Source organism: Ctenopharyngodon idella, chromosome 16 (genome assembly GCF_019924925.1).
Source record: "Ctenopharyngodon idella isolate HZGC_01 chromosome 16, HZGC01, whole genome shotgun sequence".
In the NCBI taxonomy this organism is placed as follows: domain Eukaryota; kingdom Metazoa; phylum Chordata; class Actinopteri; order Cypriniformes; family Xenocyprididae; genus Ctenopharyngodon; species Ctenopharyngodon idella.
The window spans coordinates 3,520,936-3,544,306 of NC_067235.1; the positions used below are offsets into that span (position 1 = coordinate 3,520,936).

Genomic DNA, 23,371 nt, shown 5'->3' on the forward strand with positions numbered 1-23,371 from the left:
CCTGGAGCTTTTCACATCCTCAGACTCTGATTTATGCGTTTCTATGTCAACACTATCAACCAAAATAAATCTGCAACAGTCAGGTGGTACAAGTAAGAGCTTTGTAAGTTGTTTACATTCATTATAACTTTTGTCATTATTAATACATTCATTATTAATGTAATGTGCTTTGAGACATGAGGTAATTTAATGCTTTGCAAAGTCTGCTGTGCGCGTTCATGTGTTTTGGAGGAGGCGTGGCTTTGGAGACGCTCTGAAGGGAGAGTGGGCTTTCAAAGCTAGCTTGCCATTGCTAGGCAAACTGCCTACACCCTACCTTTAAGTGCGAACCTTGCAAGTTGCTGTTACAATCGTGTTGCACTGTGGTCTATGTATCTGCCTGAAGTGTACATTTTGAGTAGACTCGCTCCTTCTGTCAAAATCGAGGGCTTGAGGGTCTGTCCAAAAATCTTCCCTCATCCACTTGACGAAGTTGAATGCACTTTAAAGTGGCAGAGGGGATTCCTCCGAGGGGAAGTGCTTAGAGAAGTTTGCAAATAAATGTCTAAAGGCCAGTTCACACCAAGGATGATAGCTGTAACAATAACAATAAGGACATAGTTCTAAAAATCATTCTAAATACAGAAGAATAGCAGAGTCCAGACTACAATTATAACACAGAAAAACGCTATAGTTGGAATCACATTCAAAACTATTTTTTTCGCAGCTGATGAACAAAAAAATCATTGCAGCCACTCAGAATCCATCCTGCTTTAAAGAGCTCAAGACTTTAAAGTGGCAGACAACAAAACTGCAGCATGCTTAGAATAGGGCTGGGACAATACATTGAATCTCAATTCGCCATACAAAGAATCTGGAGCGATTCTGATATTTTCCGCGATTCTCTCAATTCTCTCTCGTAATGATTCTGAACTTAGTTTTTAACAGCAGATGGCACTATACGTGCTTTAGAAACACTCTTACACTGGCTGATTCCAGTCAAAGAATATACACTAACAAGAAACGACACTCAACAGAACGTTCCATTGAAACACCGGCGCCCAGCAGCAGCCCTGTGTTTCCGCCATTTTGGGGTGAAAGCGACTTGCAGTCCACTAGTTTCTATGGCAATATCAGCTGCTTTGTTAAAAAAAAAAAGGTACATTAAAGCTAAAATCCAACCAGAATGATGACAACACAGAATAAAATACTATCACTAGTGATCATCAAATCCTTTTAGCAGTTTATTTTACACACTTTGTGTTTAAGTCTTACACTTTTTTCACAAAACCTTTGCTCTCTAGAAACCCAGTCAGTTTGGGTTAAAATTCTTTGAAGTTCAAGTATTAGCATTATAAACACTGAAATAATACCAACATATGAAATTAAATTAAGGAAATGCATCAAAAAATTGGGAATGTTGGACAATAAATATATGAATATATCAGCTTGATTTTGCAGTGTTGTCTTAAAGCAAAAGTGTCCAAAAGTTATGCGATAACGGACACAGCAATGCATCACATATTATAAGATCATTATGTTTGTAGCGTGAAAACGTACAATATTTAATTCAGACCTAGTGATACTATTATTACTTTTACTCCACTAGGTCTGAAATATATTGTTCGCTGCAAACATGATTATCTTAAATTTATTAATTATTAATTTACTATTAATAAATGTGTAAAGTTGCATAAAATGGAAATACTCAATAAAGTAGGCTAACTATGTTACCTCAGATGGATGAATGGTTGGATTCTACAACTGGTCAAATAAAACATCTATAAGACAACACAACATTTACTGTAGGAGCCATACAATTTACTGATTTCATTTGAAAAATGTTCTATTGCGCTTCTGATTTGGCAATGAAATTGGCCGATTTTGGGTGCATAAGATGTGAAGGATTCTATGGTCCAGTTAGTATTTTCACCCCATAATGGCGGCCGCGCTACCGGAGCGCCATCTAGTGGCTGTTGCCCAAAAAATATCAGAGTGTCGCCTCTTGGGTTTTATACTCTTTGTTCCAGTTCCTTTACACACACCACTTAAACCTAAAATAATCATTCATAAAGTTCTAGAAGTTTGAAGTGAACTACAAATCTCGCGTTATAAAAGCATTCTGAGCCGAGGTGCAAGTATATTTAACCACTTACATGACTCAGTCGGACGCACGATCGCTGTCCAGCACTCTCCTTCGTGAGCATTTGAGTGTGCAGTTAAAAACTAGCCTAGAGCGCCATCTGCTGTTAAAACTAAGCTCAGAATTGATTCAAGAGAGAAAATGTCAGGATCCAGTTTCATTGTATCAAATCGATGTATTGTCCCAGCCCTAGCTTAGAATAAACAGAATGATTGGTGTGTACAGTAATATAGTTATCATTATTATTTTCAAAGTTATCGTTCTTGGTGTGAACGGGCCTTAAAAGAGTGTCAAACGTAGCCCTAATTGAACTTACTGTACAGTTGTTTTTTTCAGTTAACAAAATCAGTTAACAAAACGGTATTAACTGAAAGTCTTCTATCAGCCTGAGAGGTTGACAGATGGAAGCTGTGAAATAGCAGAAAGCAAGAGACAAAGTGATGAAAAAACAAGGTTTACGGATTTTTTTTTTTTCTATAGCACAACTAAACACAATACCAGTTGACCAGTGTGCTTTACATCAATGCAAGAAAAATAATATAAGAAAACCATGAAGACAAAACACACAATGCAATATATTTCATCATTGACCATATGATAGTTCAAAAAGGTAAGTTTTTAGCCTAGATTTAAAACAGATAGGCTATAGATGGAGCAAATCTAATACTGACGGGTAACGCATTCCACAATCTGGGAGCAGCTACTGAGAAGGCACAGTCACCCCTACTTTTCAGCTTTGATTCAGGAATACGTAGAAATCTCTGATTAGATGACAGGAAAGACACAACTGGACGATGTTCTGTCAGTAAATCCGAAAGGTAAACTGAATCTTAGTTGCATGTTTCAATGCTCAGAATTATCTGAACTTCACCTGGATATAATAATAAAACCTTTTTTTTAAAGAACCATTTTCAAACAACCACTTAAAACTTTTTTTTTGTTTTTGTTTTTTTTTTCTCAATAAGGTACAAATGACTTTATTACTGAAGGTTAAACTTAAAAATAAAAGACTGTTTACCAATGACTTAATATCTGACAATGATAATGGTACTTTACTTTGTGAGACGTATAATGTGAAGTACTGTAGTTTAGAATGATTAAACAAATTAAGATATTAAACATGACTCTAAAATGGCCAAATCAGGTTAGCTGTTCCCGTCACTCCAATGCAGATAACAGAAGAGCACAAGTATTTCATGTGATTTACCAACAAATCAAGTCGACATAAGACATGATTAAAATTAAATAAAGCCATTTGGAGGGAGCAAGGATGCATAAATCAGAATTTACATACATTACATTACTTTACATAACCAGACAATCAGAACTGTAATCATAATTTCAACATTCAGATGAATGTTGTATGTTGAATTTACTCACACAAATCAAAGAAAGTTGTGCTGTGACACTTAATAGTCTCTTAAAGTCCAGCTCTGCCTGAACAGAACAATCTCTCCACTGATCCTTACATGATCAGAATGTGATTTATTAGAATGGATATTGTGCAAATGGATAAACTGGTGTCACACAGCGCCTTCTAGAGGACAACTGTTTGTTGCTCTTCTGTTTAAAATGCGTTATTTCCAGAACCTGGAAAAAAAAAACTTTTATGAAAAAAACACTAAATAGACTTATGAATTTGCTTTCATCTCATTAATTTATCGCATTCAAATTTCGACATGCAAGGGCGTTCATGTGCATTTTTTTTTTTTTACCTAGGAAACTCGTAATTCCGAGAGCACATGAAGGCAGCATAACACTAACAAGCAGTTAACAGTAGCCTAAAGCTTAGACTACTGCACTTTTTAAGTGACCCCCGAGCACGAGGTCGTTTCTACGGCTGCTCTGACAATTTGCATGCTTGAAGCGGATTGAAGGGTATTCACATGGATGACTAACCTGGAAGTCTGTTTCTGAGGAACAGTGAAAACTAATGTCTGCGGTCAGTGGCGCACTATTGCATTTTATAGTCCACTGTAAGGAGTTTATTGGATATTAATAAGTCATGGGAATTTGGCGGTTCACGTGCTTTTCGCTTCTTTTGGGTTTTTTCCTGTCGTCATTCTCGGAGCTCACAGGTAACATCTACATCCAAACTCACTCTCTAACATTCAACACTTACCGACACACATTTGTCTATCCATTTCGATGCACAGTAAGTCGGGTTAATCTTTACCTCTTCACACGTGTGTTCATCTCAAATTTAAATGTATAAAACTGGTTTTATAAACTCTCCCTGACTACAGGTTTACACCGTTTAAAGGGTCTCATGATCACATTTAAGAGGGTCTAGTTTTTAAAGTGTGGTTTAGTCAGTATTTTATTCAATTTTTATTATGCTTTTTCTTTAAAAATGATCTTATATAAAAATACATGGGTTAACAACGTCTTTGATTTACTCATATCGCCACGCACAACGTTTTAATCATCTAAAGAACCTTTTCCACTATAAAGAATCTTTTGTACAATAGAAATGTTCCGTGACTGTTAAAGGTTTTTCATGGAACCAAAAATGCCAATAAAGAACCTTAAATTTTACGAGTGTAAACGACGTTATTCATAACTTAATACCAACTGAGAAACTGTAATTTTATTTTTGTGCTTTTATAAATAATTTGTCACACTCACTATATATGTGAAAAAGCTAAAGGTTAAAGTGTTGTTGCAGCATTTAAAATATGTATTTTTTTTATTTTTTTATTATTATACTCATGCATTTTAACCTAAAATCTTGATGTTTGCTTAAGAAAAGTTTGTCTGTTCATCATTTCAGGTGATGCAGAGCTCAAAGTTGTTGTTGAAAAGGGCACAAGCATCCACATTAATACAAGTGCTGGCATAAACACACAGTGTGAAGTTTGTATAAGACAGGTGTGCCAGTCTTCTGTGATCCTCAGAAGTGATACGAGTTTGAATTTCACCTGTTCACAGCCAGAGAATGTGTTCACCGTGCAGATCATCACAGATACTGGTGAGAGCTGTCAGATAAAAATACTTACACTCCTTACATTTTTTTTGATTTAGACAATCATATTTCACTGGTCATTAAGACATAAATCTTTCTCTTATAAACAAACAAACAAAAAAACAAATGGGTCTTTTTTTAACTAAATAAATGAATTTAGGCATATATTTTTAGCAAGAATTCATGGACAAGATTCGAAAAGGTTAAGGCCTGGTTTCACAGACAGGCCTTAGCCTAAGCCAGGATTAGGCCTTAGTTCAATTAGGATATTTAAGTAGCTTTTATAAACATACACAAGAAAAAAAATACTGGTGGTATATATCTAGAGACAAAACAGTGGCTCTGACATATTTTAAGAAATGTCAGTACAAGTTACTTTCAGTTAAAACAGCTCAAACGTGCATTTTAGTCTGGGAGTAGCTTAAGCCTTGTCTGTGAAACCAGGAGTAAATGTCCTTAAAAAAAGTCACACTTGTACTCCTCATGGTCAAATATTACTGCCAAAGAAATGCGGGATAGGGGATACAGAATATTTTGGGGGTACAATATACAAATCACCCATAATTAATTGAAAAATTATTGAAAAGAGAGAAAGAAGTCATATGGGTTGTATTGTAAGAATTGTGGAAACAAATGGATCATAAAAATTACTTGGTAGCTACTAGCGGTTGACTGATATACAGGTGCTGGTCATATAATTAGAATATCATCAAAAAGTTGATTTATTTCACTAATTCCATTCAAAAAGTGAAACTTGTATATTATATTCATTCATTACACACAGACTGATATATTTCAGATGTTTATTTCTTTTAATTTTGATTATTATAACTGACAACTAAGCAAAATCCCAAATTCAGCATCTCAGAAAATTAGAATATTACTTAAGACCAATACAAAGAAAGGATTTTTAGAAATCTTGGCCAACTGAAAAGTATGAACATGAAAAGTATGAGCATGTACAGCACTCAATACTTAGTTGGGGCTCCTTTTGCCTGAATTACTGCAGCAATGCGGCGTGGCATGGAGTCGATCAGTCTGTGGCATTGCTCAGGTGTTATAAGAGCCCAGGTTGCTCTGATAGTGGCCTTCAGCTCTTCTGCATTGTTGGGTCTGGCATATCGCATCTTCCTCTTCACAATACCCCATAGATTTTCTATGGGGTTAAGGTCAGGCGAGTTTGCTGGCCAATTAAGAACAGGGATACCATGGTCCTTAAACCAGGTACTGGTAGCTTTGGCACTGTGTGCAGGTGCCAAGTCCTGTTGGAAAATGAAATCTGCATCTCCATAAAGTTGGTCAGCAGCAGGAAGCATGAAGTGCTCTAAAACTTCCTGGTATACGGCTGCGTTGACCTTGGACCTCAGAAAACACAGTGGACCAACACCAGCAGATGACATGGCACCCCAAACCATCACTGACTGAGGAAACTTTACACTGGACCTCAAGCAAAGTGGATTGTGTACCTCTCCTCTCTTCCTCCAGACTCTGGGACCCTGATTTCCAAAGGAAATGCAAAATTTACTTTCATCAGACAACATAACTTTGGACCACTCAGCAGCAGTCCAGTCCTTTTTGTCTTTAGCCCAGGCGAGACGCTTCTGACGCTGTCTGTTGTTCAAGAGTGGCTTGACACAAGGAATGCGACAGCTGAAACCCATGTCTTACATACGTCTGTGCGTAGTGGTTCTTGAAGCACTGACTCCAGCTGCAGTCCACTCTTTGTGAATCTCCCCCACATTTTTGAATGGGTTTTGTTTCACAATCCTCTCCAGGGTGCGGTTATCCCTATTGCTTGTACACTTTTTTCTACCACATCTTTTCCTTCCCTTCGCCTCTCTAATAATGTGCTTGGACACAGAGCTCTGTGAACAGCCAGCCTCTTTTGCAATGAACTTTTGTGTCTTGCCTTCCTTGTGCAAGGTGTCAATGGTCGTCTTTTGGACAACTGTCAAGTCAGCAGTCTTCCCCATGATTGTGTAGCCTACAGAACTAGACTGAGAGACCATTTAAAGGCCTTTGCAGGTGTTTTGAGTTAATTAGCTGATTAGAGTGTGGCACCAGGTGTCTTCAATATTGAACCTTTTCACAATATTCTAATTTTCTGAGATACTGAATTTGGGATTTTCCTTAGTTGTCAGTTATGATCATCAAAATTAAAAGAAATAAACACTTGAAATATATTGGTCTGTGTGTAATGAATGAATATAATATACAAGTTTCACTTTTTGAATGGAATTAGTGAAATAAATCAACTTTTTGATGATATTCTAATTATATGACCAGCACCTGTATATAGATTTTTTGATGCCCAATGCCGATATCTAAGAATATATATATATTTTTTTTTTTTCACTTAATATTTAATAAATTAGAAATAAATCATTTGAAATGAAAAAAATATATATCTGTAAAATAAACAGACTAATACTTCAGATTCTGTAATCCTATTATAGTATGTTTCACAAATAGGAAATTGTTTTAAAAAATATATATATAAAAAAAAGAAGTAAACACAGTAACCAACAGGGCACTCTGTAATCTGGCAAGTTTGTGTACACTGAGAATTTATTTTATTTTGTTTTAAATAAAGACAAGGTTATGCTAATTTTACATACAACACACAGAGGAAATGACATGAATATGACCTAGTGGGCAACTGGATTTCAAGGAAATCAAGGATTTAAAGTTTGTCGATCATGCGTCTTCAGTGAAGCTGAACTCCGCATTCAGTTTGCACAAATTTGTGAAATTAAATGTGTATTCGGTATTCAAAGATTTGTTTAAATTATATAAATGCGTATTTGCTGAATGTTGATGGTAAATGAGAAAATATTAGCATTTGCCTTTGTTTTACTAATAATATAAAAGCAATTGCTATGATCGTGTACCGTTTACTTTGTTTAACAGTTTTATATAATAACGTATTAGATAGGACTGTTAAACAGAGACCGACAACTGCATCTGAAATTGCATACTGGTACTACATTTGAATTTACTTTGCGACTGTTAAAAAAGTATGTTCTTCATAGTATGAATATGGGTAGTACGAATTAAATTGGGACGTATTACATCCATCTTGTTGTTACTGTCATGTGACCTACCAGCGTCAATTGTGTCGCTTCACTTCCATTCATAAATCCTCTCCCGTGGCCTCATGGGATAGTAAAGTGTCCAGCAAATGCGCACTTCAGAATCTCGCCATAAGTAGCAGGTTAGTACTGTTTTTTGAAAACTATGTATTCAGATATTTTGGTGTATGTTTTTTCACATACTATATAGTAGGGAAGTATTCATTTTCTGACACAGTGTGTAAACTACTGCGTAAACTAAAAATGAAGACGGAGAGCACTGTGTTCTTTGGGTACGTTTATACGTTTTACCTAATGGTGCACTTTCAAATCTCTGCCAGCAAGAGAAGAAAAAGGGTATGTAGCATTTTTTATTTTCAAGAATTGGATTTGCTTATTTTTATGTACTTTTACAGTAGTCATATTTCCATACACATCTCATAAGTTTACACACCCCTTGCAGAATATGCAAGCTGTTAATAAATGGGTCATTCCATGTCAACTGGGAGCACCAGAGAGTTAAATTAACACTGTGTGCTTGTTGTCAACTTAATCAATCTATTGGGTCTTTCTCTGACATAACACATTTGTTCAACAGTGAAATCAATCATTGAACCCAAAGAACACCATGTCTTCCAAAAGTACAATCGGACCTTCACCTGGAATCTGAAGCCTCCAATTCCAAAGGCAGTCAGATTGATTTTCAATTGGCCTGGTTTAAAGCAGATTCAGCCTACAGACAGCTGCCCAGACAAACATGTTTACATGATTACAGTGGCGAATATCAGTGTTGGGAGGTTTTGTCATAATGGACACATTAGAGAATTTGATGTGCAAAATTTTGGCAAACTGTCTTTGGAAGTGTCTGGAGGTCAGCCTCTGGAAATGGAAGTTTACACTGTATCACTGGAATGTGGCCTTGCTTGTAAGTGCAATGATAAAGCTTATATATTAAAGCACAAATTGTCTAAACAAAGTTGTCCTATGTGATTAATTGAACTTTCTTTTTTTTTTACAGTGCTGACTTTAATCCAGGTTGTTCTCCCAGAGAGGAGTTCAACCCAGAAATTCTTTACCCCAAACCCTTTTCCTGCATATGCAGAGACAACGTGGTTTTTCACCGTGCCCCATGAGTACTACACAGAGGTGCGCATTCTAAACTACACTGTTCCAACATGCGTCCAACCTGATATCCCAACAATGAATTACATATGGGGCGACAAGGAGGTTCTGGTTAAACCGCTGAATGAAAGACAGCCATCGTTTGAGACTGGCAACCTTATCCTCACCATAAAGAACTGCGAAATATCCCAGTCAGGTCCTCCATCGGAAGGCCTAATGGTGCACTTTCAAGTCTCTGCCAGCAAGAGAAGAAAGGGTATGTAGCATTTTTTTTTTTTTTCAAGAGTTGGATTTGCTTATTTTTATGTACTTTTATAGTAGTCATATTTCCATACACATTTCATAGGTTTACACACCCCTTGCAGAATATGCAAGCTGTTAATAAATGGGTCATTCCATGTCAACTCAACCAGAGGTCCCCAGCTAAAAATGTTTATTTTGATAATTTTCTTTTTCTGCTGAAAGAAATACATAAATGAGGAAGAAAGCCAAAATATTAAATGTCATGGGCAGGAGTTTCGCATAACCGGTGAGAATAGCTGATACTAATTTCTTTTATATTCCTGTATCTGATACAACAATATCAGAACAACAAATAATGGTAAAACTAGAAATAAATATATACATTTTTTTCTATCACCACAACTGCATAGAATATAACAGTCTGTGCCATAAATATTCTTTTTCCAAAGTTTGCATGCCTGTAACTCAAAAAGTATTAAAGATATCTTAATATCCTTTTAGATTTTAATTCTTGATAAACTATTCTTTTGGAATCTTTTTGGAATCTATTTGTTTCAGTCACATAGATATGGGGATCTCAGTGTGGCTCCAAGTTTAAATTGTTGAATTTTACTCATTTTCAATGGTCAAAAACCAATGTGGGTAACTTTTCAAACAGCTGATACTTGTTTTTAAAGAGGTTTAAAGAGGATTGTCTGAAGAACAAATAATACCGAAACTAGAAATGTATCCCTTTTTCCTTTATCAAAAAAATTGCATACAACATACCTCTCTGAGTGCATACTCAGGAAGTGTTAGAGATATTTTAATATATTAGATTCTTGTTCATATGAAACTTTTCTTTTGGAATCTTAATTTTTAAGGCCCTATATGGTTCAATTCTGGAGATATTAGGATGTCAATGTAGTAACGTAGTTACGTCACTGCGTATTTGATCTCTTGGCAGCTTCAGAACCTGTAAAAATGCACAAAATCCCATCTTCCAAATATCCCTAAAACTGATAAATACATTTTTGAGAGCAAGTTAAAGTGCCTCAACTTGACCATTTCAGCGGATTTTTGGTACTCAGAGAGTTATGTTTTCTTGCAATTCTTTTGAAACATTTCAAAAGAATTGCAAGATACATTGCAAGATTGCAAATTGCAAGATACATTTCTAGTTTTAACATTATTTATTGTTCAGACATTCCCCTTGAAATGCAATGAGTATTAGCTGTATGCAAAGTGAACCACATTGGGTTGTTGACTGTTGAAAATGGATAAAATACAACAAACTAAACATGGGATCTGCATTGAGATCCCCACATCAATGGGTCTGAACTATATAGGGATTTGAAAATTGAAGATTTCAAAAGAAAAGTTTAAGAGATGAATGTAAAATCATATTGAGATATCTTTTAATACTTTTTGAGTTACAGGCATGCAAACTTTGGAAAAACAATATTCATGGCACTCAGACAGTTATATTCCATGCAATTGTGGTGATAGAAAAAAAGTATCAGCTGTATGCAAAGTGATCCACATTTGGTTTTTGGCCACTGAAAATGTGAACAACTGACCAGTTTACCCATGGAGCCGCATTAAGATCTCCATATCTTTGGGATTTAACCATATGGTGCCTTTAAAATGAAGATACCAAAAAAAAAATTTGTTCAAAACCAAAATATAAAAGGATATAGATGTCTTTAATACATCATGAGTTACAGGCATGCAAAAAACACAAGAAGTGTTTTTTCGCAACTGTCTCCGCTGGCATATAATGCAGCAAAGATTGCTAAAGTCAACAGATTTTACTAATAAACCTACCAATTAGAGATGCACCGATGTAGTAACAATCGGTATTGGCCAATAAAAGCTATTATTATCACTATCGGCCATCGGCCGATGATCAGGGCCGATTATATCCTGTCAGTCAAAAGGGTGCGGAAAAATCTGTTCAGACTGCAACTCATACATACCGTGTGTGAAGAAAATCGCTCTTGTGTTGAATTTCTTCTTCTTCTTGGCGGTTGGCAAACCAGCTTTTGTGTTGAATTTTAATGCATTAACAGCTTAAAAATAGTGACGCTAAAGCAGGCTCTTTTTGACTCTATGAATCACCCGTAGTTCAAGCCAGGGTTGCCAGGTCTGCGTATTATTTTTTGCTACATCAAATATTATTTGTAGCGACTCCCGTCCAATAATCGCAAAAGGCTTTGTGCTTTGTTACTTCTGATAAGAATAACAATAGTTTCAGTTTTCAAATTTTGTCTATTTTATCATGAAATTCAAACATTAAATGGCGTTTTGACGCTCTTAAATGTGTCGTGTCAGATCGCTGTAATGCCTCAGTTCAGGCGGCAGCGCGGAGCGCAAGTCTTTTCTTCCTCTTCAATACAAGTTATATCTCTCGAAAAACATGCATGAATATCAAAGGTATGTTGAAATATATAGCCTAGTACAACTTACCAGAATGTATCATGTCTCATGTAATCACTTTATTTGTGCTTCAACTGCCGAAAGACGTCAATAAAACAGCTTGTGAACAATATGTCACATCATGTCACATTTACCTCAGGAATGTTTTCCAATGTTTACAGTTCCTTAGCTATCTATATATATATCTATATATATATATATATATATATATATATATATATAAATAAAATACTAGAGAGGAGCTTATTTACTGTTAATTATGTTTGTGTAAATTTGCCATGAAGACAACAAGTGCTAATGAAAAGTACCTTATGTGATACTAAGTTTATACAAACATTTCAGTTTTTATTTAAGTGTAATTATTATATCTGAAAATAAACAGCAGCTGAATATAATACCTCTGCTGTTAATTGTAACCTCTAATATTGTAGTGTACCAAATGAGAGGGTTCCTTGTATAGTTTGCAACATTATTTGGGAGAGATTTTTTTTTTCCTTAAGAAAAACCAAACTATCGGTATTGGTATCGGCCGATATCATTCTGAATAATCGGCTATCGGTATCGGCAGAGAAATTTAGTATCGGTGCACCTCTACTACCAATCTCTGTGTAAAAATAAAATAATGATGCTGCCATCTTTTTCAAGTCATCTATAGATAGGGCTGGGTATCTTTTAAAAATTTCCAATATCGATACCTTGATGGTTCCTGAACGAAATCCGTTTTAAAAAGATCACAATACATGTTAGCGTTGGTTTCATTTTTTCAGTTTGTTGACTTTTTTACACACTCAAAGACTCATCTCCAAAGCCACTGCACAAAGGAACAAAATGTATCCAACACAATAAATAAGTGCAAATAGTTTTAATAAAGTTCAAATAGTTTTCAGTGCAAAATGAACAGTTTCAAGTCAGTATGTGAGGCTCACTGTTGCATACTTAAGGTCTTTAAATCACTCAGCAGTTCTTCTTCTTCAAAAAAATGCATGTCTGCTTTTTCAGGAGACAGACAAGCCTGATCCTGACTGATATTGTCCCCAGAAGTAGAAAATGTATGCTCTGAGGGTGTGGATGATGCTTGCATAGAGAGATACCTTGTTGTTTTTCTGCCAGTGTGAACGGATTGACACTTGATGGTCTCCTCATGCCAGGGTCGGCGGGGCAGAGGCTGTAACATTAATGTGAAGAGGGGGAAAAAAAACAAGAAAGCTAATCTCTTAATGCAGCCAACCTTAAGAATAAGCACGCTTTAACAAGAGAACTATTTTAATGTGAGTTAAACTTGATCAGTTACTGTCAACTTCACAGCATTTTTAGCATCAATTTAGCTAGTTATCTATAGCCATACGTTACTTAGATCCCAGTTTATAGGACTAACCCTTGCGAGAAAAAGTTTATTCGAGTGTGCTATTAGTATACTTCTTTTAAGCTAAAAAATAAAGTATACTTTCAGTCTACTTTTTATATACTTCTCAGAAATATACTTTATGTACTTCTCAGAAATATACTTAAAATTGCACTCAAGTATACTTGACTAATACTGACAGAAAAGTCTTAAGTATATTTGTCCTATACTTGTCTTTTTATCGAGATATACTTAAAAGTATAATTAAGTATTCCAAGTTTACTTGGCTTGTAGTTGTTTACCCAGGTGAAAAAAGGTGCACTAAAATGCATTTTATTTTAGTGCACTTAGTACACTTCCATAATGTACTTAAAGTGCCCTATTTTCATGCACTATTTATAGTATATATAGTATATTAAGTTCATTTTGTACTTAATATAATAAAATTTTTCTTTAGTACTTCTTAAGATAATCTTAAGAACACCTAAGTGTACTCAACTGTGCTATTTTGAGACACCATGAATATAAACTAAAATGTACTTTTAACATACTATCTTTGTATTAAAAAAAGTGTACTTGTAGTACACTTGAACCCATCTTTCATACGTTTTCAAAAATACTCACCAGACGTAGAAAATGCACTTATGAATTATTCAAATTATAAGAATATATGATAAATATATACAAAATGTATTTATAATATATTGCCAACATATTTTTATACATTAAAGGGGACCTATTATTCCCCCTTTTACAAGATGTAAAATAAGTCTCTGATGTCCCCAGAGTGTGTATGTGAAGTTTTAGCTCAAAATACCCCACAGATAATTTTTTATAGCATGTTAAAATTGCCACTTTTTGAAGGTGAGCAAAAATGCGCTGTTTCAGTGTGTACCCTTTAAATGCAAATGAGCTGCTGCGCTCAGCCTAAGAGGGTGAAGCTTCAAGAGCTCGTTCTCCCGTCAGGATTCAGTCAGGACGCATATAATGTCAGAAACTGCGAAAATTTTCACTCTAGAAAATCACTGTAAGAGCTTAAAACACAGTGCAAGTGTGCATTAAAATATTATCCATAAACTCTCTCTCTCTCCTTGCATTATTATCAACATACATAGCAAAGTACACAGAAACACTTTTTACAACTAACAGTAAACAAATATATAAAGACCTTATGTCTTTTCGGGTGGTGCTTAATAAACTGGTAAACTTTATATCTGTAAATCAACTCCGATGAACTGTAATAAAGTGATATAATAATGTGAAATAAGGAGGATTCAATAGTGAATGCAGCAAATATCAGTTTATTATGAAAAATAGCAGCAGGAAAGATAGCAAGGGTCAGACGTCATGGGTGCAGATGGCAAAGTATTTCTTGGTAGCGCAGAAAATGCAATGGGCAAACCAGTCCTCCAACAAGAGTACAACAGGTAATCCAAAACTGCCTCAACAGGGAATATCCAGAACGAGGAACGAGAGACTCAAACAAAGCCAGGACTAACACTGCACGAGCACACCAACCATCTGAAAACACAAGGCAAAATGCACAGACATTAAATAGCGGTGCTGATGAGCCCCAGCTGACACTGATCAGCTCATCAGCAGCAACACACACTCACAGAGAGACAGAGGCTGCGTTTACATTTGGCATTAACATGCGACCTGTATCTGGATGTTGTCCACATACGCATTGAAAAGACAAGTGTAAACGCGCTTGTGATCGGAATGTTATCCGATCAACGTGTCCTGGTTTGGAGGTAGTCGAGGACGCATTGCGGTCGGATCTCAGTGTAATGTAAACGTGATCCAGCTATCGTATCTGCATTCAGAGGGCGATGTCATTTAAATCCCTGCCCAGTCTCTCCGCGTGGCTGTCAGAAATAATGGACAGACGCAGTTTTGACAAGAAATTAAACTTCTTTGAACTTTACAATAAACGTCTATCTTTAAAACAGTTTGTTTACACTTACATGATACCTTGTGTGTCATTTTTTCATTTTAATTGTGCAACATTATCTAAACGAGGCGATTGCATATGTTTTTATTGTTTCAGTTTACTAATCTCCCAATATTGCACGCTAGAACTTTAAACCTGGATGATGTGACTTGTTTAACATGATCAACCATGTTATTTTTCAACTCTGGAAGTATTTTTTCATTAAAAAAAATTAATTTGATCTAAGACTGGAGATTGCATCGGAAAGTAAAGCAAGTGAGTGAAAGCAATAGGACATTGTTTAATTTGTATCGTCTTTAATCTGGTGGCGTATAGCCTATAGCCTAACCCTTGTTTATTTCTAATTAATGCTCTTTAATGTGATGTGCGTTCTTTTATTTCTTTAAAACAAAGTGTTCGGATTCTGCCGTTACATATTACACAAACAATACAAATGCTTGCGCGCTCCTTTCAATCATGAAATGCGTCGAAATAATTTTTTTCATCATACAAGATTAATGTTGGGAAACTTAAATTGGTAGATTAAGTTCTCTATTTGTGATCGATTGTACTTTTGTGGAATAAATCACAAAAATTCCATGCTGTGTGCACTGCATTTTAGAGGCTAAAGTGAAAGTTGTTTTACGCTATGAAGCCCTTTGAAGCTTCTGCCTTTCGAACACGCCTAATTTAAACAGAAATCTGATCAGTTATCCAGATACAGAGGCCACTTGATGTGAACAGATGTAAATGCGCCATGTCCTGATTAGCTAATGATCTGATCTGCTTGATCGAATCACGGTGATCGCATGTTAATACCAAGTGTAAACGCAGCCCGGGTAAACCAGAGAACCTGTGAACAGGGACGGGTACAGTCAAGTACACTATTGGTATGTCATTAGTAGCACTTTTTTCCCCACATTAAAATATGTAAAATATAGCACGTAAAGTACTTTATGCTAAAAGTATACTTACTGTTAAATTGTTAATTTTAGTACACATTTAAAGTCCCCCTGAAATCAAAATTTTTTTAAAGTTTTTTAGCTTTTAGTATGAATATGTTAGCCTTAATGTTACGAATAAGCTGGTGTGTTCCAAAACAATGACAAAATTTGCATTTAGGAGATTTAAGCATTCAAAACTTACAGTCTCTCACTTCCGCTAAAATGGATCAGGGATTTTCATGACATCACCGCGCACTTCAGTTTCTCGTCAAATCTTCGGTCCAGTCAAATGCTCTCTAGAATCTGAAGTCCCACCCCCTCCTACACTATCAACAGACTATGACTACGTGACTACGATTTTGGATTTCCCTTAATAAAAGCTGCACGTGGATCTTACCCCAAGTCTCAGAGCATTCCGTGACATAAACCTCGAACCACTTCAGATCCAGCAGTATGGGGATTCAGATTATTTCTCCGGCCACTAAGAAGGAGCGGATGGCTCGACTTTGGGCTTTGACTGCGCTTAACCAGCAGGGGATGGAGGTAGGGGGCTTAGTCCAGACTTTTTGGACCATGGAGGTGGGGCTGGATTATAATGATGCAGCACTGAAAGGTATCATTAATAAATGCCTTGATGACCCTTTGCCTCTGTGAGAGATGGATGGACTTCAGATCTTGGATTTTTGGGGCTTCATCAGATATCTCCACCATCGAAGACAATGGGCAACACCTGGTCAACCAGAACCCTTTCGTAGAGACTTTCCTACCGTCCCTCCCTCACTGAGTCAAGACCCTGGCCTTCTAAATCCCACTGGGATGCGCAGGGTAAGGAGAAAGAGGAAAGCTGGTGAGTCCGCTCCAGCCGGTGAGTCTGCTCCAGTCCGCGAGTCTGCTCCGGCCCGTGGGCCCGCTCTGGTCCGCAAGTCCGTTCCGGGGTCCGCAAGTCCCATATAGGTAGCACAAAAATTCTTTTTGCATACAAAACCAGAGACTTTACACATTCAGATCAAGCCTCCAACATGCTCTGTTGCGTTGTTTTCACCCTCTAATCTGTCTGAGTAATATGCGTTTACAACAAAAACAGCACAGCCGCTAACTGAATACGAATATGTAGATTTCACATGCTCATAACTTCATGAAAAATGCATAGATCATAGACAATGGCACATCATTATTTAAAGCAGATTCTCACGATTACAACATAATATATATTGCGTTGATCACAATATATTACTCACGGAATGATGTAACATACTTGGCTAAAAACATGTCTCTCATCTTTCCGGGATGCAGTGTGTATCCAATGTTCCCGAACCCATCCATGTTCGTTTTCCAACGTGGAATAACACAAAAATAGGTATCATCTTAAAGCTTAGAAACTCAGCTTTTTAATGCATCTAAACTTTTTGAAAAACTCCTAACGAGTGCTAAGAAGTGCCTCTAAACCGGAGTTTACCGCCCGTGGGTGCCATCTAGCTGCGCAAAAATGAATAACACTTTATTCAACCATACTTTATGCTATCACCACAAAATTTAAACCAGATGCAGCTCACATGTAGTGGAGCATCACCAAAAAACAATTTTTCTCTGATCTTATTGCCTTCCTGCAGGAAGTGAGTTACTCCATGTCAAATAAAAAAAAAAAAGAAAAATTATAAAAAAAACATTATATATATTTTTTGTCTTTTATCAGCAGTTTCTCAGCATGACAATGTCCAAATGTAATGTAATTTATATTTTCAAAAAATGTAAAAAGTGTTTTATCAAATGATATCTACCTTTTGACTCTCCTTGCTAAAGTTTTGAAGTTATGAGTCTTTACTTTTGTGTATGTCGCTCAGAAAAAAAAACAAAAAAAGCCTTCAGGTCTTAAGGGTTAATGGCTCTGGCCGAGCTGTGATATAAACGAAACGTTATTGGCTATTTTAAAAAAGGGTCGGGGCTGTTGGATTATATCGCCCTGTCTTCCTGTTTCAGTTGAAATTACGTCAACACTTTGAATAATGCTGCGCGTTCCAAGACACTTCAGCGGGCCTTTAATGTGTTATGCATGTTTTATTTTCATGAAAATACATTAAAATAGAACTTAGTGACAGTATATATAAAAATCCACTAAAATTGTATGTGATAATTTGTGCATTTATATTAAGTGTACGTAAGTAACACAGTTGGGAAAATGTACTTATAAAATAGTACATTAGTAGTTTTTATTTTTAATAAAATCCATTTAATTTAAATTTAGGATTACTATATAAAAGTCTACTAAGATTGAACTAAATATATTTAGCTACCACTTGTAATACACTATGGGTTCAAATGTACTATAAGTAGTGTCTAAACACTTTTTTTTTTTTTTTTTTAAATACAGAGATAGTATATTAAAAGCACATTTTAGTTCATATTTCATGGTGTCTCAAAATAGCACAATTGAGTACACTTAGATGTTCTTAAGATTATCTTAAGAAGTACTAAAGAAGAATTTTTAGTATATTAAGTACAAAATTAGTGTGCGAAAATAGAGGACTTTAAGTACATTATAGAAATGTACTTTTTTTTTTTTCACCTGGGACTACTCCATCTGTGTTTTGAAATCTGCATCATCGTTCTGAATGTGATCCAGGCAGTCTTTGACAAAAATGCAATTTTCTTAACTTTTTGTTTGAAATGTTGCCTTTCTTTATAAAACTTATCCACATTCAAGTGTTGATAAAAAAGGATAGATGAAGCTATGATAATAAAATGTAATTAAAGTACATTTAAAGGTATATTTCAAGTATAAAAAATGAATACCTAAATTAGAACATAGTAGTATACTGAAAGTTCAAATATAATATATAAATAGTAAACTATAAGTAAGGCCATTGTTCCGCTCAAGGAACAGGGTGTTCGCATTCTCAACTACCTCGACGACTGGCTCATTCTGGCCAGCTCACAGGAGCAGTTGTGCGAACACAGGGACATGGTGTTAGCTCACCTCAGTAGGTTGGGTCTTCAGGTTAACTGGGACAAGAGCAAACTCGTCGACCGGCACTGCGGCCGTTGCGTACATCAACCATCAGGGTAGTCTACGCTCCCGTCACATGTCACAACTCGTCCGCTATCTCTTGCTATGGAGTCAGAAGCATCTGAGGTCGCTTCATGCCATTCATGTCCCAGGCGTGCTCAACCGTGCGGCCGACGAGCTCTCACAGCAGCCTCCGCTTCCGGGCGAATGGAGACTCCATCCCAGGGTGGTCCAGCTGATTTGGCAGCGCTTCGGTGCCGCACAGATAGATCTTTTTGCCTCCCCGGACACTGCCCACTGCCAGTTGTTCTACTACCTGACCGAGGGCACGCTCGGCACGGATGCTCTGGCACACAGCTGGCCCCGGGGCCTACGCAAATATGCGTTTCCCCCAGTGAGCCTTCTCGCACAGCTCCTGTGCAAAGTCAGGGAGGACGAGGAGCAGGTCTTGCTAGTGGCTCCGTATTGGCCCACTTGGACCTGGTTTTCGGATCTGACGCTATTCGCGACAGCACCTCCTTGGCCCATTCCTCTGAGGAAGGACCTCCTGACTCAGAGACCTGTGGAAACTCCATGTGTGGTCCCTGGATGGGACGCGGAGGTTCTAAGTGATCTCCCCCAGGCGGTTGTAGACACTATCACTTCCGCTAGAGCTCCTTCCACAAGGAACCTTTATGCGTTGAAGTGGAACCTGTTCGTCGAATGGTGTTCCTCTCACTGAGAGGACCCACGATCATGTTCGATCAGATCTGTGCTCTCTTTCCTGCAAGAGGGCTTGGAGCGAAGGCTGTCTCCCTCCACCCTCAAGGTGTATGTTGCCACTATTGCCGCACATCATGATACAGTTGATGGTAAGTCTTTGGGGAAGCGCGATCTGATCGTCAGGTTCCTGAGGGGGGCGAGGAGACTAAATCCATCTTGCCCTTCCTCTATACCCTCTTGGGATCTCTCCCTGGTACTTACATCTCTCCGGGGTCATTCCTTTGAGCCTTTGCAGTCAGCTCAGTTAAAAGTTCTGTCCCTTAAGACCATCCTCCTGGTTGCATTGGCCTCAGTGAAGAGGGTAGGGGACCTGCACGCATTTTCGGTCGACGAATTGTGCCTGGAATTCGGGCCCGGTGACTCTCACGTTATCCTGAGACCCCGGCCTGGATATGTGCCCAAGGTTCCTACCACTCCCTTCAGAGATCAGGTAGTGAACCTGCAAGCGCTGCCTTCGGAGGAGGCAGACCAAGCCCTGGCTTTGCTCTGTCCCGTCTGCGCTCTGCACCTGTACGTGGATAGAACGCGAAGCTTTAGGACCTCAGATCAGCTCTTTGTCTGTTACGGAGGCCAGCAGAAGGGAAAGGCTGTCTCCAAGCAGAGGATGGCCCACTGGATAGTGGACGCCATCGCCTTGGCTTGTCAGTCCCAAGGCGTGCCTTGCCCGCTCGGGTTGAGAGCTCACTCCACCAGAGGAGTGGCCTCTTCCTGGGCGCTGGCGCACGGCGCCTCGCTGACAGATATCTGTAGAGCTGCGGGCTGGGCGACACCCAACACATTCGCTAGGTTCTATAGCCTTCGTGTGAAACCAGTATCTTCCCGTGTACTCGCTTTCAGTAGCTGGTAAATGCGAAGAACCCTTTCTAGTGTTGGCTTGCAATGCCATTCCCGCCCCCTGGGCCGGATACGTGCATTCATTACTCCAGTAGAGTTCCCCGCTTGGCGAACCCTGTCGAGCTTCTCCGCCTTCCCTTGTGGCTCAGACACTGTGGAGTGTCTGATGCCAGGCCAAACGTCCGTCACCGACGTTGATGTTTGGCTGGGTGCCATATATCGCGACCCCTCCACGTGAGTGGTCCCATATGTGTATTGTCCACGGTCAACTCCCCACGGTGAGCCCGTGTCTTTCCCTTAGCAGAGCCAGCTCTGCTGTCACCTGTCAGATGAGTCTCCCCCTATCTCTAGGCTGGAGCCATCCCAGGGACTCCATATGCGTACTGCCCACGGCCAGTCCATATGTGTATCTCCACGTAAATTCCTCCCCTGCAGGGTAGGTTGTGGCCTCCGTAGCGTCCCCTACGGGTTCGCTTCCCCAGTGTTGTCTAAGTCTTACTGTAGTGGGTCTTGAGGAACAGCAGTAGACTCTCTCAGTGTAAGCTCGCCCCCCTGGTGTGCTGGGTGGCTAGAGCTTGCGCTGGGCGCTGGAAGGGGTCTGTAACTGTGGCGTTTTATTTGGGATCCCAGTTCGTCAGTCACTACTGATGTGACCGACTGAAAGGTAACGTCTCGGTTACGTATGTAACCCTCGTTCCCTGAAGGAGGGAATGGAGATGTACGTCCTGTCGCCACAGTTCCTGTGCTCTCACTGCAGTGCAGACCTAGGTTGTCTCCTCAGCGAAAAACAGAGTGCGATTGCATCTGCTTCCCTATTTATACCACCTGGGAGTATACCAGAGGGTATACCACCTGGACATACGTAACCGAGACGTTTTTGAAGGAATATCAGTGTTTTTTTCTTTGTTTTTTTTTTTAAATATACCGAGAATGATATAACCCATTTTACTAGTAATAGCTTTGTTTTTTGTTTCAGAAAACCCTTTAATTCTATTAGATTTTGCATATTAAAAAACTATTTTCTGCACATCTCTGCGAAAGAAGCTTTAACATTTTTGTCAGTTCCTTCTCAGATTATACTCTGGATGTAGTCATGCCTAAGGCAGAAAACCATTCACTCCATCACTCAACACCACATTTCATTCTTTTTTTCAAGGGTGGATTTTGGAACATTCCATGCCCTGGGCAAAAAACAAAGTATAGGTTCCTGTCCTGCCTCCACTCTTCCCCTGTACTCATTGATGCCCTTTCATTCTTGCCCATTGATCATTCCTTTCTCTTCTGTTAAGCTGACGTGTTAGCCCATTTTTTTCTTTTCTACCCAGGGGCACTGGAAGTAGGGGTGCTGTTTTCACAGGATTGTAAATGCAACGCAAATTTTTGTTCAGTTACATTTATTCATTTTTAGCATTTAGTAATTTATTTGTAATTAACACTTTGGGGGCTATTTAAACAAGTGGGCTGGGACAATAAATCGTTGAATCGTGAATCAAGAAATAATTCTGGATTTCGATTCTCCCCGCCTCCACCCAAGAGCAGCATATCGGTCTACATGCAATACAACCTGATGTACATCCAAAAATGTAATCAAAACGAATAAAACTATCCAGACATGAATACAAAAGATGATGACTTTTACTGCTGGAGATGACTAATGATATTTAAGATCAACACATGCTTCTGAAAGGTAGGCTTATGTATGTGTGTGTGCATCCCCGGGCCACAGACTTGAGGCTCGCGTGGAATGTTTTTAGGGGGAAAAGCTGCCCATAATTGCTGGTCTAGGATCTGTAATAATAGCTTATTGACAAAAACAGGTTTGGCAAACAATCCAGTGCATATATGCAAGTATGTGTTTGCAAGGGTTAGGTTTCTATTTACAACGTCTTTTGCAGCGTTGAGCAATGTAGCCAATCACATACATATCTGTTGATTTCTTGAACGCAATGGCTAGGTGTTTAAGCACTAGTGTCTGATTCTGAGAGTGAGCACAATCGTTACCGTAGTTGAAAACCAAAGAGCGTCTCTTCATCTTAAATGTCCCGACGAAGCCTTCATTCCCACTCTACTTGCGTTATAACATTCATAGAGAGAGCGTGTTTGAATTTGCCACAACATTAATACGAATGTAGTAAATAATTTAACAGTGGGGATGACGGTTACATTTGTATAGTGTTTGCGTGCCTCGACAGTTACAAATAAAGCCACACTAAGTTCATAGAGCGAACTTGTCAATCATTTTGATGAGTGATGCGGAGAAAACTCTGACCAATAAGAGGACAGTTGTACTCTCATATGACTATCATAAACACTTTTTGGTACACTTTAAAATCTTGCCGTGTGAAAGCGAACCAAACCAAGAAGAAAATGCAACATTGTAACAATTTTAGTCCCTGTTTCAGAACAAAACAAACGATCCATAGGTGTGAAAACACCCTATGTCGAAGAGCGGCACACTGGGAATTCTCCCGAATCTTCCAGGAGATATATAATATAATACAGAGTTTGCATTTGCAGCTAGTGGTTGCGTGCTAATTATTATTTTTTTTTTTACGTTATTTATGTGGCGTTGAGTGCACAAGACCCCATTTCGCCTGGCTTTGTGTACGTC

The 23,371-nt window shown here is 38.2% G+C and overlaps 1 protein-coding gene across 1 annotated transcript in view; it reads left to right on the plus strand.

Moving 5' to 3' along the window:
* Window positions 1-3,997: 3,997 nt before the first annotated feature.
* cdcp1a (CUB domain containing protein 1a) overlaps window positions 3,998-23,371 on the plus strand; it is a 120,995-nt gene continuing 101,621 nt past the window's right edge. Inside the window, exons 1-2 of the mRNA XM_051864899.1 lie at window positions 3,998-4,200; window positions 4,896-5,093. Coding sequence (XP_051720859.1) covers window positions 4,128-4,200; window positions 4,896-5,093 — 271 coding nt within the window. The 5' untranslated portion in view covers window positions 3,998-4,127. The remainder of the gene's footprint in view (window positions 4,201-4,895; window positions 5,094-23,371) is intronic.